The sequence below is a fragment of the Microcaecilia unicolor genome, chromosome 9 (genome assembly GCF_901765095.1).
Source record: "Microcaecilia unicolor chromosome 9, aMicUni1.1, whole genome shotgun sequence".
Lineage (NCBI taxonomy): Eukaryota > Metazoa > Chordata > Amphibia > Gymnophiona > Siphonopidae > Microcaecilia > Microcaecilia unicolor.
In genome coordinates this window covers 111936594-111953837 of record NC_044039.1, presented here as the reverse complement: position 1 = coordinate 111953837, position 17244 = coordinate 111936594, and the positions used below count along the sequence as shown (strand labels likewise).

General features: G+C 43.6%; 1 protein-coding gene across 1 annotated transcript in view; it reads left to right on the top strand.

Annotated features, from left to right (window-relative positions):
* Positions 1–17244, top strand: part of NPAS3 (neuronal PAS domain protein 3) — a 1265871-nt gene that overhangs the window by 1238917 nt on the left and 9710 nt on the right. Inside the window, exons 10-11 of the mRNA XM_030213689.1 lie at positions 10115–10262; positions 15290–15405. Of these exons, the coding sequence (XP_030069549.1) occupies positions 10115–10262; positions 15290–15405 (264 nt within the window). The remainder of the gene's footprint in view (positions 1–10114; positions 10263–15289; positions 15406–17244) is intronic.

The window sequence follows — 17244 nt, the reverse complement described above, 5'->3', positions numbered from 1 at the left end:
GGCAGTCTCCTTTTCCCCTTTCCCTCTACCCTCCCCATATCCCAGTGGTTCCCAAACCTGGGCCTGGAGGCACCCCAGCCAGTCAGGTTTTCAGGATATCCACAATGAATATTCATGAGAGAGATTTGCATGCAGTGGAGGTAGTGCATGCATCACTCTTATGAATATTCATTGTGGATATCCTGAAAATCTGACTGGCTGGGGTGCCTCCAGGAACAGGTTTGGGAGTCATTGCCCTATGCCCTTCTTTTTTAGGACTCCTTTTATGATTTTGTTATTAGTAATCCAATCTTGGTGTGATTGTGTGCTATTCTATCAATTTTATGGTGTTTCTTTCCTTAAGGAGAACGTTTTTCTTTACTCAGCATGTGGTTGGACTCTGGAACTCGTTGCCAGAGAATGTGGTGACGGCAGCTGGCCTTATGGAATTTAAAGGGGGTTTGGACAGATTCCTGAGGGAAAAGTCCATTGAACATTATTTTAAAAATTGGGGGGAGGGCGTTTTGCTGGGTTCTTGAAGCCTGGATTGGCCGCTGTCAGAGACAGGATGCTGGACTTGATGGACCCTTGGTCTTTTCCCAGTATGGCGGTACTTATGTACTTATATACTCATGATACAGATAAACTGTTTTCACCTGTCTGTTAGAAAAGGCAGTAAAGCAAGTATGACCAATTTCCATAAGTTGGCATGCGTAAGTGCACCATGCAATGTGTACAGCTGATAGTATTCTATAAGTTGTGTGCATCACTTTGTGACATGCCCATGATCTGCCCATACTCCATCCATGTGTGCGCCTGCTCACAGTTATGCACTAAGGGCTAAATTCAGTAAATTGTGCTCAAAAATGGGCACAGGAAAAGATTTACGCTAAACATGATTTTGCCAATCTCACACCTATCTTTGGTGCCAGACTTACACCTTCTAAATCCAGGTTTAAATGTTGGTACATAAGTTAGACACATTCAGGCAGTATTCTGTAATTGCACGCGTAACTTTTTGGAGCACTCCGACATGGCCCTGTCCATGTCTCCTTTTCAGATATGTGCCATGGAATTTAGGCACCCATGCTTTATAGAACAACACACAGCCAGGTGGGCATGCAAATGCTAATTGATGCTGATTAACCACAATAATTGTTTGTTAGCACCTTACTTGCAATTGAGCTCTGAATAGCTTGACTATTTGCAAAACTCTTCGATTCATGCAAAGTTGAGTACCTGTACTTTTGACTAGAATTAGTTATTTGACCCCTGATAAAGGCGTTGATACATGCCAAAACATGGACCGTGTCGGGTCCCTTCTTATCTGCATCAATTAAAGATTGTTGGATAACATCTCCAGTGTTGGATTCATCCTTGTTTAGCCTCTACTTTTATCTGCTTTGTAGAGCAGAGCCTTACACTTACACGCATAAATTCCAATGATTTGCACCTCTGATGTGCATAAGTGATAACTATTCTATAAACTACCCGTGCACTTGGCGCCAAGTTATAGAATAAGGGGAAATGTTCGTAGCTCTGAAGGAAAGGTATTAATAATCAACGCACAATGACGGCAACGCCTAATAACCGGATATTGACAGGGCTGGCTTAATTGTAAGGCAGACTAAGCAGCTGCCTAGGGCAGCAGCATCTGGAGGGCAGTGAAGAGCAGCTGCAGTCAAAACAAAACAATAAGTCCTGACAGGCCCACTCCAGCCAATATTCAGCGCTACTTAACCAGCCAGGAACGGCTCCTGGTCGGTTATATAGCACTTAACCGGATATCCCCCAATATTCAGCGGGAGATAGCTGGTTATCTCCTGCTGAATTTCGCGATGAGCGCATAGGGCTAGATTCTGTATATGGCGCATAAAAAATCCTTGCAGAAAAAAAAATACACCTAGACATATTCTATAAATATGAGCAAAAAAAGAAAGAAGAAGTGAAACTGGACCAGACTCAATCACACCGGAAAGACCCAGAACACTTGACCCCCCCTAAAGAAAACACATCTCATCTTTTCCGTCTATGCCTTTGAACCTGCAAACTTCTATCCTCTTTCTATCTGTAAGCGACATTGAACCTTCCACTAGGAGGGAAAATGTGGGGTACAAATGCAATAAAGAAAGAAAGTATGCCTAAATTTCCACACGGTTCTTAGAATATGCTGAGCACCCATTTAGTCACAGGCAGTTAGGCCAAATTAGGTGTGGACCAGGTGTATTCTTTTTTTTTTTTTAATTATTATTTTATTTTTGCAATTTTACAAAATATTTCAAGGTTACACTCTTGATCAGGCAAAGTGTTAAATTTTAAGTCATCATTTAACAAGAAAAATATAGTAAACATACATAAGATAATTCTAACACTCAAGTCCACTATTAAATAGATCCAAGATTCCAAGTACAGGAAATTAAAAAGAAATATTACAAAGGTTAGTCAGCATTTAGTAGATGACAGACAAATAAATTAAAATTAAACTCCTTTAGTTCTTTTAGAGGTTATGAATGATGATAGATGTGAAGGGTCCATGAAAACATTCTTAGATAAATTAAGTCAAATGATACATTTACAAGGAAACCTTAATGACCAGGTGTATTCTATGATAATGCAATTAATGGACCTTTTACAAAAGCGTGCTAGCGTTTTTAGCATGCACTAAAAATAAGTGTGTGCTAAATGCTAGAGATGCTCGTATAGTCCTATGGGCATCTAATGCTACCACACCTTTGTAAAAGACCCTCATAGGTTTCAGAAATGCCCATGACCTGCCCATTCCAAACCCATGGCCATGCTCCCTGTTCAACTCTGTGACTTCACGATATAGAATACACTTAAGACAGTCCTAATTAATGCCAATTTGTGTCAATAATTGATTGTTAAGTGGCAGTTATCGGCACTGATTGATTTTTTAAGCTAATTAAGTTGTGCGTGCTAATCAGAATATGACCTGATTAGCGCACACAAGTTTAGGTGCCATATATTGAATCCAGGGGATAGCAGCTAACCGGTTATATCGTGCAGTATAACTGGCTTTCCGCGAATATTCAGCACTTCACTGGCCAAGTTAAGCAGTCGAATTGGGCCGCCAAAATAGCAGGCCTACCTTTGGCCGCTAAACTGGCCAGTGCTGAATATTAGCTTGGCCATTTAAGTTTACAGCAGCCAAAAAAAACCCAGATATTCAATGCCGGTCACTAGAACCGTATATCCGGGCTCAGTGCCAACCGCGGGACTTAGCTGGCCTACCTCCTGCGGGCTGAATATCACCTCCACTAACTCCAAGAATCATCAGCATGCATTTTTATGTGCAGAAAGAGTGGTCAATTTCAAATAGCCCATTTATTGGTGCAAATAGCTTTTGGAAGTTGCCCACATTTTGTATGGATGTATTTATGTGTGTATATATACATAGATAGATACAGATATATATTTACTACTACTATTTAGCATTTCTATAGCGCTACAAGGCATACGCAGCGCTGTACAAACATAGAAGAAAGACAGTCCCTGCTCAAAGAGCTTACAATCTAATAGACAAAAAATAAATAAAGTAAGCAAATCAAATCAAATTAATGTGAACGGGAAGGAAGAGAGGAGGGTAGGTGGAGGCGAGTGGTTACAAGTGGTTACGAGTCAAAAGCAATGTTAAAGAGGTGGGTTTTCAGTCTAGATTTAAAGGTGGCCAAGGATGGGGCAAGACGTAGGGGCTCAGGAAGTTTATTCCAGGCGTAGGGTGCAGCGAGATAGAAGGCGCGAAGTCTGGAGTTGGCAGTAGTGGAGAAGGGAACAGATAAGAAGGATTTATCCATGGAGCGGAGTGCACGGGAAGGGGTGTAGGGAAGGACGAGTGTGGAGAGATACTGGGGAGCAGCAGAGTGAATACATTTATAGGTTAGTAGAAGAAGTTTGAACAGGATGCGAAAACGGATAGGGAGCCAGTGAAGGGTCTTGAGGAGAGGGGTAGTATGAGTAAAGCGACCCTGGCGGAAGATGAGACGGGCAGCAGAGTTTTGAACCGACTGGAGAGGGGAGAGGTGACTAAGTGGGAGGCCAGCAAGAAGCAGATTGCAGTAGTCTAAACGAGAGGTGACAAGGGTGTGGATGAGGGTTTTGGTAGAGTGCTCGGAAAGAAAGGGGCGGATTTTACGGATGTTGTAAAGAAAGAAACGACAGGTCTTGGCAGTCTGCTGGATATGAGCAGAGAAGGAGAGAGAAGAGTCAAAGATGACCCCAAGGTTTCGAGCTGAGGAGACAGGGAGAATGAGAGAGCCATCAACAGAAATAGAAAACGGGGGGAGCGGGGAGGTGGGTTTGGGGGGGAAAATGAGAAGCTCGGTTTTGGTCATATTTAATTTCAGGTGGCGTTGAGACATCCAGGCAGCAATGTCAGACAAGCACGCTGAAACTTTGGTTTGGATGCAAGGTGAGATATCAGGGGTAGAAAGGTAGATTTGGGAGTCATCAGCATAGAGGTGGTAGGAAAAGCCATGGGATGAGATTAATGAACCAAGGGAAGAAGTGTAGATAGAAAAGAGGAGGGGACCAAGAACAGAACCCTGAGGTACACCGACAGGCAGAGGGATAGAAGTAGAAGAGGATCCACCAGAGTGAACACTAAAGGTGCGGAGGGAGAGGTAGGAAGAGAACCAGGAAAGGACAGAGCCCTGGAATCCAAGTGAGGACAGGGTATCGAGAAGTATGCTGTGATCGACAGTGTCAAAAGCAGCGGAAAGATCAAGAAGAATGAGGATGGAATATTGACCTCTGGATTTAGCCAGTAATAGGTCATTGGAGACTTTAGTAAGCGCAGTTTCAGTTGAGTGGAGAGGGCGAAAACCAGATTGTAATGGGTCAAGAATAGCATGTGAGGAGAGAAAATCAAGGCAGCGGCGGTGAACAGCACGCTCAAGTAATTTGGAGAGAAAAGGAAGGAGGGAGATGGGTCGGTAATTAGAGGGACAAGTAGGGTCAAGTGAAGGCTTCTTAAGGAGAGGTGTGACCACAGCATGTTTAAAGGAAGCAGGGACAGTCGCAGTGGAAAGTGAGAGGTTGAGAATGTGACAGATAAAAGGAATAAGAGTAGGAGAGATGGCATTAAGAAGGTGGGTGGGAATGGGATCAGAGGAACAGGTGGTACATTTTGAGGAAGAAAGGAGAAGTGTAGTTTCCTCAATAGTAACTTCAGGAAAGGAGGAAAGGGAATGAGGGGAAGGAGAGAGAGGGGAACGGACTAGTGGAGGGAGAGCTGGTGAGGTAGAGAAAGCAAGGTTTATCTTTTGAACCTTGTTGTGAAAGAATTCAGCAAGGGTCTGAGGAGATAATGAAGGGGGAGTTGGGGGAGGGGGCACCTTGAGGAGAGAGTTCAATGTGGTGAAGAGAAGTCGAGGATTAGAGCCAAGAGAGTTGGTCAGTTGGATATAATAATCCTGTTTGGCACGTAAAAGAGCAGATTGGAAGGAGGTCAGCATGAACTTAAAGTGTAAGAAATCAGCAAGGGCCCGAGATTTCCGCCAGAGGCGTTCGGCGGAGCGGGTACAGGAACGTAGATAGCGGATATTAGAAGTCAGCCAAGGTTGGGGTTTTGTACGCCTTACAGGGCGGGTCATCAAAGGTGCAAGAGTGTCTAAGGCAGAGGATAGAGTATTGTTGTAAGAAGAAACAGCCTCGTTGACAGACGTGGATGGTGCCACAGTAGAGAGGAGGTTTGAAACATGGGAGGATAGAGATGAAGGGTCAATGTCGTGAAGATTCCTAGATAAATTAGATAGGATAGGACGGGACTGGGAGGGAGGAGATTTAAGTGTGAAAGTTATAAGATGGTGATCAGAGAGGGGAAGATCGGAGGCAAGGAAACTAGAGGGTGAACAGTTGGAAGAGAAGATGAGATCAAGACAGTGACCATTTTGATGAGTGGGGGAGGTGGAGCATGGTTGGAGATTAAAGGACGACGTTAAAGCGAGTAACTTGGAAATATAAGAGTTGGAAGGATCATTAGCAGGAATATTAAAGTCACCAAGGATGAGAGAGGGGGAGGAAGGATCATGGAAGAAGGCAAGCCAGGCATCAAAGTCACTGAGAAAGGATGAAAGGGAAATATATATTTACATATATATACATCTAATCAACCTGGTATTTGCTGTTGAATTCAATTCACAACTATATTTCTAGCAAACTATAAATGTTACTCACAGTCACTCACTGAGAGGAAAAAGACTTCAGATACCCGGTACTATTTCATTCAGTTAGTGAGAAGTACTGCTCTGCTCAGCCGCTGTTTAACTAGATTTCTTTACTGCTGCTGGCAGGCATCCACATGAGTCTGTGAAAAACCTCTCATAAGTGCTATTTCTAAATTAACCTTTTGAATGTACTCTGTTCATATATTAGAATAAGCACTTATCTTAACTGGGCGTGTTCTAGCGGGTTCGCTCTACAGCGAGCTCCTGTTTCGCTTTTGCTTCCTTAGGAGCCGAACCCTCAATATCTGTGCCCTATAAAAAGAAAGAACTCTTAGTGCTGTGTGGAACATCTGTCTTAAAACTCGTGTACTCACTTACTCGTTTTTATGAAGCTTTAACCTCTTGCAGTGTCGGCTTCTTTTCCTGTCCCTACTGCTTCTCTATTCTAAAAAATGGCGCCCGACTGTTGGTTTAAAAAGCGGGATGCCAACGGCCTCATCCAATCACAGAATACCAAGATGGTAGGGACAGAATCCCCATGTAAGATCAGGAGCATTGAGCCGTAAAAAAGGTGAAGTTCTCTTTAAATTAGAACACATTTTGTGATTGGATGAGGCCGTTGGCATCCCACTTTTTAAACCAACAGTCGGGCGCCATTTTTTTGTATAGAGAACTATGTTAAGATCATAAAGGAAAGTCAACATTCAGAGGGGTTTAATCGGGCAGGAGAGGCTCCTGTCCAGTTAATCTTTGCAGAGCTGGCTGTCTGCTGATATTCAGCAGCTCTTAACCAGATAGAGCAACGAATATCTCCACTAACAGGTACAGAACTAGCAATGATACTGTAAAGGAAGACGGTCTGACAGACCATTAATATGGGATTGCCTTATTCACCACAGTGTACGATAATTGCTAGCAACGGAGGAAGATCATAATCCAGAGTGACAAAATGCCTCCCTGAATCAGATGTTCCTCAGCTTACAGAGGACTAAGTACTGCTTTTATAGGCAAAATTTGTCATGTTGTCGTGATAGAGAAATATTAATCTGAGAAAAACAAGATACAGGTGTCCTAACTAAAGTTTGGTGGAAATTTTTCTGATTTTATCCTCTGAATGTCTACAGCATTTCTTTTTTTAAAAACAATTTTTATTTATGAATATTTATCTCATATATATCAAGCAATCAACTTGAACAGCAAAAATGGCAAATCATAAGATAGCAATTAAAGAAAAAAAATTAACATAAAAATCATTCTGTCCACAATATTAGTGCAGGGCCAAAAAGAAAGGAAAAACTTCTCTTACAGCTTACCTGTCTACAACATTTCTTATCTTAGAATATACGTCTGGTTCAGGGGCGTATCTGCGTGGGGCCACAAGGGCCTGGGCCCCTGCAGATTTCGCCCTGGCCCCCCTACCGCCGTCAACCCTCCCCTCCGTCGCTTACTTTTGCTGGCGGGGGACCCCAATCCCCGCCAGCCGAGATCCGCTTCCTCCTCCGAGTCCTACCTTTAAAAATATTTCTTCAGCTGGCGGGGGACTCCAACCTCCGCCAGCCGACCCGAGATCGTCTTTAACTTTCTTCTATCTTCGTCCTCCGCGTGGCCGACGTGTTGCTGCTGTTGTGCAAAGCTGAAATCCAGTTTCGGAGTCTGACGTCGCAGCACGTTACGACGTCAGTCAGACTCCAAAACTGGATTTCAGCTTTGCACAACAGCAGCAACACGTCGGCCACGCTGAGGACGAAGATAGAAGAAAGTTAAAGATGATCTCGGGTCGGCTGGCGGGGGTTGGAGTCCCCCGCCAGCTGAAGAAATATTTTTAAAGGTAGGACTCGGAGGAGCAAGCGGATCTCGGCTGGCGGGGGTTGGGGTCCCCCGCCAGCAAAAGTAAGCGACGGCGGGGAGGGAGGGTTGGTAGCGGGAAGGGAGGGGGGTGTCCGGCAATGGCGGGGAGGGGGGGCGGCGTGGGGGGCTAAAATGTGCCCCCTCCCTCTGGCTCTGGCCCCCCCTACCGCCGGAGTCCAGATACGCCCCTGGTCTGGTTACTACTTCTTTTTCAGGAAAGCAAAACAGCATCACTTGACCTTGTGGATAGCTAGTTCTGTATTTCTGCTTATAGGTCATTTTTAAGTTCTATGTTTCTTACAGCACAAAATTTCATCTTTAACTCCTTCACTTCCATACTGGCTATTCTCTAACCAACTAGGATAAGGGCGGTCCGGAGGCCGGAGCCATTACTTAGTCAGTTAGCAGCAATATTCAGTCCGCTAACATGCTAAGTAAACACAGATAGGGCAGCAAAAAAGGGTGATCTAACTTTATACTCAGAGTTAACCATGCACCAGTCTGAATATTGGTCGATGCCCAGTTAACTTTCAGTCAGGGCACATACCCATATATGCAGATATCAAGGGTTAATTCAACCTGTGGCTGTGAGTGGCATACAATTCACTTACCACTGTGTGTATGAATATTATCCCCTAAAACAACCCCAGGGTCAGGGTGGCTCAATTATTAGGCAGGGTGAAGGGGTCATCGGAGGCAGCAAATTTTAGCGTAGAGGGAACAACCCAGTGGCAGCTGCCTTACTTCTGCAGGGTCACTGTTGCAAAATGCAAGCTGCAATGGCAGCAGCAGCATCTCCCCTGCAGCATCTCCTCCTTCCCCTCCCCCTAATTGCCATTGCAACCATCACTGTGTCTCCCAAAATCTGCGGCAGCAATAAAATAAGCAACAAGCATGGAACCGTTGAGAATCCTGTGTAACCCCAGGTTCAAGTGTCTTGCATAGATGGCTGCCTAATGCTTGCCCCATGGAGTGAAAACTGGGTGCACAAACAAATTTATTGATGTAGTGGGACTAAGGGGCTGACATATGCAAGAAGGCCAAATAAGCAGTTCAAACTTTTATATCACTACACTCAATAATTCAGTCAGCTCCAAAAATGATGTTCTGAACCAGGATTTACTTAATGTCTTTTTTCAAAAAGCACTTATTAAAACCCTTTTTAGAGGGTGTTAGGCCGGTGGTAGTTTTGGGTTGCCGTGTGGCAAGCCTTTAATAAAAGGGCCCCATAGTGTGGTAGATGAATACAAATATGAATACAAAGGTAATATGTTAAGTCTTTAAATTAAACACAATGCTTAGATAGATCCTATTGTGGACATTTGAATATTTGATCTACCTACATCTGATTTGTTGGTGACTTTATAAAAGTACTTTTACATACAAAAAAAAATCCTTTATAAAATTACTCCAAATAATGTAACCAGCATAATAAGCATGACTTACAGGCTGCTCTGTTACTGAATCCGGAGACGTTCAGCCTTGTCTATACCTTTGATGTGAAAACCATAAAATCTATGTCCATTTAGATATTACTCAGTGCGTCATATAAAATACCATTAAAATATAGGGAGAATTTTGACGTTTTTCACCTTTTACAATAAATGCATGCCAAATCCTCTAGTACAAGTCAGAGGGATTTTCAAGATGATAAATGCAAAAAAGAAAAACAAAAAGCCACCTACTGATTTTATCTCTGGCCTTAATATCCACTACATGCAAGACATTCAAGAATTCTCATCATAAAATAATGCAGTTTTCTTTCACATTTAACCAAGCAAAACTGCAGTGAAGCATGGGCTTATGAACAATGTATTCATGAACATCCCTGAACAAGTGTGTAAGTGATAAAATAGCTTATGAAGGGGGGTTAGGTTCAATGCTTGCAAAAAGGGAGGGTTATGTTGGTGATGAGACTTTCTCTTGGAGCTGAAATCCTACAATGGAACGCCTAACTCTACTGGGATAACTACAGCATGGCCAGGCCTATCTCCAAATGGATTTTCTTGCACAGACTATGCTTGAGGAATGAGCTTCACTCCTAAACCAGATTATGTCATTAATGCTTTCTATCTCACACCTGTGTTGTCTTTTCTTTGCAGTGTTGAACAAGGGTCAGTGTGTGACCAAATATTACCGCTGGATGCAGAAGAATGGAGGGTATATCTGGGTACAGTCTTGTGCTACAATAGCCTATAGTGCCAAGAATGCAAATGAGAAGAATATTATCTGGGTCAATTACATTCTGAGGTATAGTAGTTTACGCTTGTTTGAAAATTAGCCTGTCATGATTTTTGCTATCTTTATTTTGTGTACACAACTTACTGCCTAGATAGCAGGGGTATGCATTCGTTACATGCATTCATTCAGTTTGTTAATGGCACTTAAAAAATGTAGGGCCCCTTTTAGCAAGCTGTGGCAAAAGGAGGCCGAGGCCCCCTTTACCGCAGCTGGTAAAAGGGAAGTCTTGCTTTCCTACAGGAAATGGTCGGGCGGCAAGCAAAGGACTTGCCGCGTGGCCATTTCGGGGAGGCCTTACCACCACCCATTCAGGGCTCCTGTGTTAACCTGGCAGTAACCGGGCAGCGTGCGGCACTGCCCAATTACCAACAGGTGCATTCTGGTGCTACAAAAATTAATACATTTTTGTAGCACTGGAAATGACAGTGCACTAGGGGCGGGAAGTACCACCAGGCTACTACAGTAAAAGGAGCCCGTGGTGCATGTTAAATTGATTCAGAGACATGTTTACCAAAGTGCAGTATGTTTTTGCGCCTGCAGTACCTTAAGTGCAAAACTAAAGGTGGAATAAATGCACAGTCCATGTGATAAATGCAGAGTGCAGTAAGGGGCCCTTTTACTGAGCTGTGGCAAAAAGTGACATGCAGCAGTGCGAGCGCATCTTTTGGATGCATGCCAGGCCAGTTTTTCCTGTGTTCAGGAAAAAGGGCCTTTTTTAAGGGGCTGGAAAATGCATGTGGCAAAATAAAAACCAGCACGTGTCCATTTTCGTCCTGAGACCTTACTCCCACCCATTGACTTTGCGGTAAGGTCTCACGCGCTACCTGGGCGATAGGCATGCAGCGTGCATCCACTGCCGTTTACTACCAGGTAAGCACTATGCATTATTTTCTACCGCATGTTTTCGGTGCATGCCAAATTCAGAATTACCACCAGTGCACGCAGTAGCCGGGTGGTAATGCTGATTTGGCGCACGCTGGACTTGTAAAAGGGCCCCTAAGCATCTGCTCTGCATATACTGTGCTGTGCAGACACATACTGCACAGGGCTGTATTATATGCCCTAGCAGATAGGGTGGGTACATCCATGATATCTGCCAAGATATGTAACATTGGACCCGGCGCATGCCTACACAACGCAAGTACTCCCCTCCCTGAACAGCATGACCCCCCCCAATCAGTCCCACGCTTTCCAATCAGCAGTCTCATGCAATCTCTCCCCCACCCAGCCAGTCCTGTCCCCCAACACAAGGTCCCCTGGAAAGTAACCCCCCACACACTCTTAACCACCTTGATCAAGCCCTTCCCCCATTTTAAGCCCCCCACTGAAAATCACCACCTTCCTCCCCCACAGACAACTCCCCAAAGTCTAAGCCCCTCCAAAGAAACAACCCCCAAGCCAACATAGTAGCATAGTAAATGTCAGCAGATGAAGACCTGTACTGTTCATCCAATCTGCCCAAAAAAGGTAGTCAGAGTTGCATCTGGCACGCTGCACAGTTTCCGCTTCGTCATGATTAAACACTGGCATTGCAAACAGGGCATTTGGCGACTTGCCACCTTGCCAACCTCATGTAGGCAGTTATATGATGCAATCTTGGAACATAATACCACCATACTGTTACTTACACCCTAACAATGTCTTCCCCTCCCCCACCACTAACTAGCACCATTTATTTGCTAATATCAACTTTATGATTCTACCTCTCCCCCCACAGAGCTACACTGCACCTGAAATCATAGCATATGCTTTTAATGTGATATGGTACATGCATACTTGAGGGTTCATTTTCAAAACCAGAAATTGTCCAAAAAAGGTCATAAGGTGGCAGAAGGACGTTTTACACTCAAAAACGTCCAAGTTTGTGATTTTCGACACCCCAGTTTTAGACGTTTTGCTTCACAGTTCATCCAAATTTCAAGGGGCATGTTGGGGGCTTGTTTTTGGCAGGACATGGGCGGCACCAAAAGATAGACATTTTTCTGCAATAATGGAACAAAATGAAACCTGTTTCAGTCATGACTAAGTGACCAAAAGGTGCCCTAAATGGCTACTGAAGGGATTAAGGCATAACTCCCCTTACTCCCCAAGTGGTCACTGACCCCCTCCCAGCCTCCTAACATATGATAGTGACAGTACACACCAGGATCTATGACAGCTTCAGATATAATGGGCATTCCTATTAGAGCAGCAAGCAGATCCCAGGAGTAGCCTAGTGGTCAGCTCAGTGAACTGTAGAGAAGGGGACCCGGGGCAGGTCCCACTCTAATTGGTTCCACGTGAGGTGGAACATGTGAGCCCTCCAAAAAACACTAAATACCTACTGTACCTTCATATAAGTGACACCTGCAGGCGTAAGGGCTATTGTAGTGTACAGTTTGGTACAGTAGGTTTTTGGTGGGGTTTGGAGGGCTCACCATACAATATACAGTGGGGGAAATAAGTATTTGATCCCTTGCTGATTTTGTAAGTTTGCCCACTGACAAAGACATGAGCAGCCCATAATTGAAGGGTAGGTTATTGGTAACAGTGAGAGATAGCACATCACAAATTAAATCCGGAAAATCACATTGTGGAAAGTATATGAATTTATTTGCATTCTGCAGAGGGAAATAAGTATTTAATCCCTCTGGCAAACAAGACCTAATACTTGGTGGCAAAACCCTTGTTGGCAAGCACAGCGGTCAGACGTCTTCTGTAGTTGATGATGAGGTTTGCACACATGTCAGGAGGAATTTTGGTCCACACCTCTTTGCAGATCATCTCTAAATCATTAAGAGTTCTGGGCTGTCGCTTGGCAACTCGCAGCTTCAGCTCCCTCCATAAGTTTTCAATGGGATTAAGGTCTGGTGACTGGCTAGGCCACTCCATGACCCTAATGTGCTTCTTCCTGAGCCACTCCTTTGTTGCCTTGGCTGTATGTTTTGGGTCATTGTCGTGCTGGAAGACCCAGCCACGACCCATTTTTAAGGCCCTGGCGGAGGGAAGGAGGTTGTCACTCAGAATTGTACGGTACATGGCCCCATCCATTCTCCCATTGATGCGGTGAAGTAGTCCTGTGCCCTTAGCAGAGAAACACCCCCAAAACATAACATTTCCACCTCCATGCTTGACAGTGGGGACGGTGTTCTTTGGGTCATAGGCAGCATTTCTCTTCCTCCAAACACGGCGAGTTGAGTTCATGCCAAAGAGCTCAATTTTTGTCTCATCTGACCACAGCACCTTCTCCCAATCACTCTCGGCATCATCCAGGTGTTCACTGGCAAACTTCAGACGGGCCGTCACATGTGCCTTCCGGAGCAGGGGGACCTTGCGGGCACTGCAGGATTGCAATCTGTTATGTCGTAATGTGTTACCAATGGTTTTCGTGGTGACAGTGGTCCCAGCTGCCTTGAGATCATTGACAAGTTCCCCCCTTGTAGTTGTAGGCTGATTTCTAACCTTCCTCATGATCAAGGATACCCCACGAGGTGAGATTTTGCGTGGAGCCCCAGATCTTTGTCGATTGACAGTCATTTTGTACTTCTTCCATTTTCTTACTATGGCACCAACAGTTGTCTCCTTCTCGCCCAGCGTCTTACTGATGGTTTTGTAGCCCATTCCAGCCTTGTGCAGGTGTATGATCTTGTCCCTGACATCCTTAGACAGCTCCTTGCTCTTGTCCATTTTGTAGAGGTTAGAGTCTGACTGATTCACTGAGTCTGTGGACAGGTGTCTTTCATACAGGTGACCATTGCCGACAGCTGTCTGTCATGCAGGTAACGAGTTGATTTGGAGCATCTACCTGGTCTGTAGGGGCCAGATCTCTTACTGGTTGGTGGGGGATCAAATACTTATTTCCCTCTGCAGAATGCAAATAAATTCATATACTTTCCACAATGTGATTTTCCGGATTTAATTTGTGATGTGCTATCTCTCACTGTTACCAATAACCTACCCTTCAATTATGGGCTGCTCATGTCTTTGTCAGTGGGCAAACTTACAAAATCAGCAAGGGATCAAATACTTATTTCCCCCACTGTAAGGGGGTAAAAGTGAGGTGTGTATCTGGGACCTTTTATATGAATTCCACTGCAATGCCCCCTAGGAGCCCCACTGCTCTGCTTGGATATCTGTGTGGCCAGTCTACTAAGAATGCTAGCCCCCACTGTCTTGTTTTTGTGCATTTTTCCCTTGGACTTTTGTTTTTCCCCCAAAAATGGCCCTAAAAGATGGATGCACTGAGAACAAAAACGTCTAGCAAATGGCCATTTTTGAAAGAAAAAGTTGGACATTTTTCTGGTTTGAAAATGGCCATGTTCGCTACTGGATTTTTGGATGTTTTTTTGCAAAAGATTCAAAATCAGATTTAGACATAATTTTGAAAACTCCCCTCCACATCTTCTGTTGCCTTTTCTTGTTGCTTTTGTTTACTTTCCTTACACAAATCTCATCACTATATAACAACTCTCCTTCTACCCCCTTGACCTCCCCACCACCACCACCACCACCAGAACCTGCCATATAAGAGCAGTCATTCTATGAATTTCGACTTTTACCTTGCCTTAGGCCTTTAGAAAAAAAGTGGAACAGAGATGGCTGGGTGGCTCAGTTCTAGTAATATACACAGAGGACCTGGGTTCAATTCTAGGCTTAAGTCTTCACTTCTTTCAGTTGAACAAGGCAGTAGATACTGTGGAAGCAATGTTCTCAGGTGTATCGTACAATGCTGACACCTAGTCATTGGAACTAGGACCCCCAAATTGCAGGGAGTAAGGAGGATCTCTGGTGTATGATGTCCAGCTAAGGATGGTTGCTGGAGTGATTGTGCTAAGTGAGTTGGGAAAGGATATAAAACAGAGAAAAATCCCTAGATAGTAGTGAATGAAGGTTTATGATTGCCTGGTTCAGTAAAGGATGTTTCCAATTGACCTGGAAACACAAAGAAGAGAAGAAACAACCACAAATATATATATAATTATATATAATTGAACAGTTCAATACCACTCATATTGGCAGAGAGAAATTGAGTTTGCCACTTCCTCTTTGTTTCACAGCCTCCCAGAATACAAGGACTTTGCCATGGACCTTGCGCAGCTTCCCCATTTGCCAGAAAAAACCTCAGAGTCTTCAGAGACTTCAGATTCGGAGTCCGATTCAAAGGATAATTCAGGTAATGCAGCATCGTCTGTGCATGGATTTCCTCTGATCCAAACTCAAGCATTGTAGATTTTCAGATTAGCAGTCAACAGTGAGCCACAAAACAAAATTACTTTGTTGTACATTAGCTAGTCACAAAATAAGATTTTGGCTCTCACATCAACTGTGAGAACCTGGAAAAATTGATGGCTATAGCAGGATTAATGTTATTACTCTTAGATGAGATCAGTTTACACATAGCTGAATATTCTTCATGGAGCCCTCCTCACTGTTCATTTTCCTTTTCAATACATTCTCTTGGATCCAAGTTTTCTTTCTCAATGCAGCCTTTTTTTTTAATAAACGTTTTTTTTGTTTAAGTCATATATTACAATGTCACACAACATAGGGTTAACATATTCGCAGAGACAAAAAGAGGACACAAAAAATAAGAATGATTGCTACCTTTGCTAAAGAAATATTTAATCACAACAAATGTGTAAATGGCTTTTAGACAGTTTATGAACACACATCAAACAGTGACTGACATACAGTACAGCAGTAGGCAATCTACTTTCAAAAACTTCCAGATCTGAGTTTGATTGAGTTTGAGCCCAAGCGCACTTGTCAAAAGAGTGGATATCCTTCAACAACTTTAGCTGGCTTCTGAGACACATATGAAAGTCTTTACATATGCTTAAATTTGTGCTTCATGAATAAAATTCGTTTGACAGATTCAACCAGCAGGGAAACAGAAAGATCAGCAATGCCTTTCTCTCTCTTTAGCACCCCCAATGTGTCCAGACTGACTAATAGGCCAGAGATGGTTTCTCTCATTATGTGGGTAGGTGTGTTGGACATAGGCACATAAAAAAGAGGATATTTTCCTAAAAATTAAAAAACCTGGCAGACATATCTGAAAAAGTCCAAAAGGAGGACATGTCCTCTTAAAAGAGGACGTTTGGTAACCATAACACAACAGGATGAATGACATTTTTTAGGATATTGTCCACAGTAAAGATAAACAGACCTGGGCCTTGATATTTGTTGGCCTTGTCTATGTCCACAAACATTTTCAGGTTTTTTTTTAACCTTGTTGATTTTCCTCGCAATGGCTGAGAAGTCCAGTAGCATCAAGCACTGCTCCCAATCCAACTTGAAGACTTCCAAAACTGGCCATCATGAGTTCTGTTTTAGGGAAGCAGTTCTGTAATAGGGTGCCCATATTCATGAAGCATTAAAACAAAAAAAGAGGAAAAAAACCCTTACATTAGTAGTCAAACAACAAAAGCAAAGGAGTAGGGGTGTACCCTTGGTCTTCCAAATACAATGAATGACAGGATAACTAAAGGGTAAAGAAAAACTATTTTATTGTATAAAAAGGCAAAAGGGCTTGGAAGTATAAACAATACAATACATTACTGCACCAAGAGGCTTGCTATGATGGATGGACTTACATGGGTCCGTGTTTCAGTGAGAACGCGTGCATCAGGAGTCTGTAGCATTTGGAGGGTCTCAAAAATGGGCTTAAGATACTTTCATAATATCCTCAATAAGGATACAGATTTTAGTGTCGGCGAGCATGTCTTCTCCATACCTACTGTAGTTTCAACAGGTATGGAGAAGACACACTCGCCAGCACTAAAATCTGTATCCTTACTGAGACTATTACATCTTTGAGACTCTTCAGATGTTATGACTCCCGATGCAGGCATTCTTGCCGAAACATGGGCGCATGTCAAGTCCATCCATCATAGCAAACCTCTTGGCGCAATGTCGTATTAGCCTCAGAGAGGCGATTTAAACGGCCAAGAGCCTCTCCTGCTTTTTATGTGATCTTATCGAAAGAGAGGAGTATCTCACCTGTTTACTA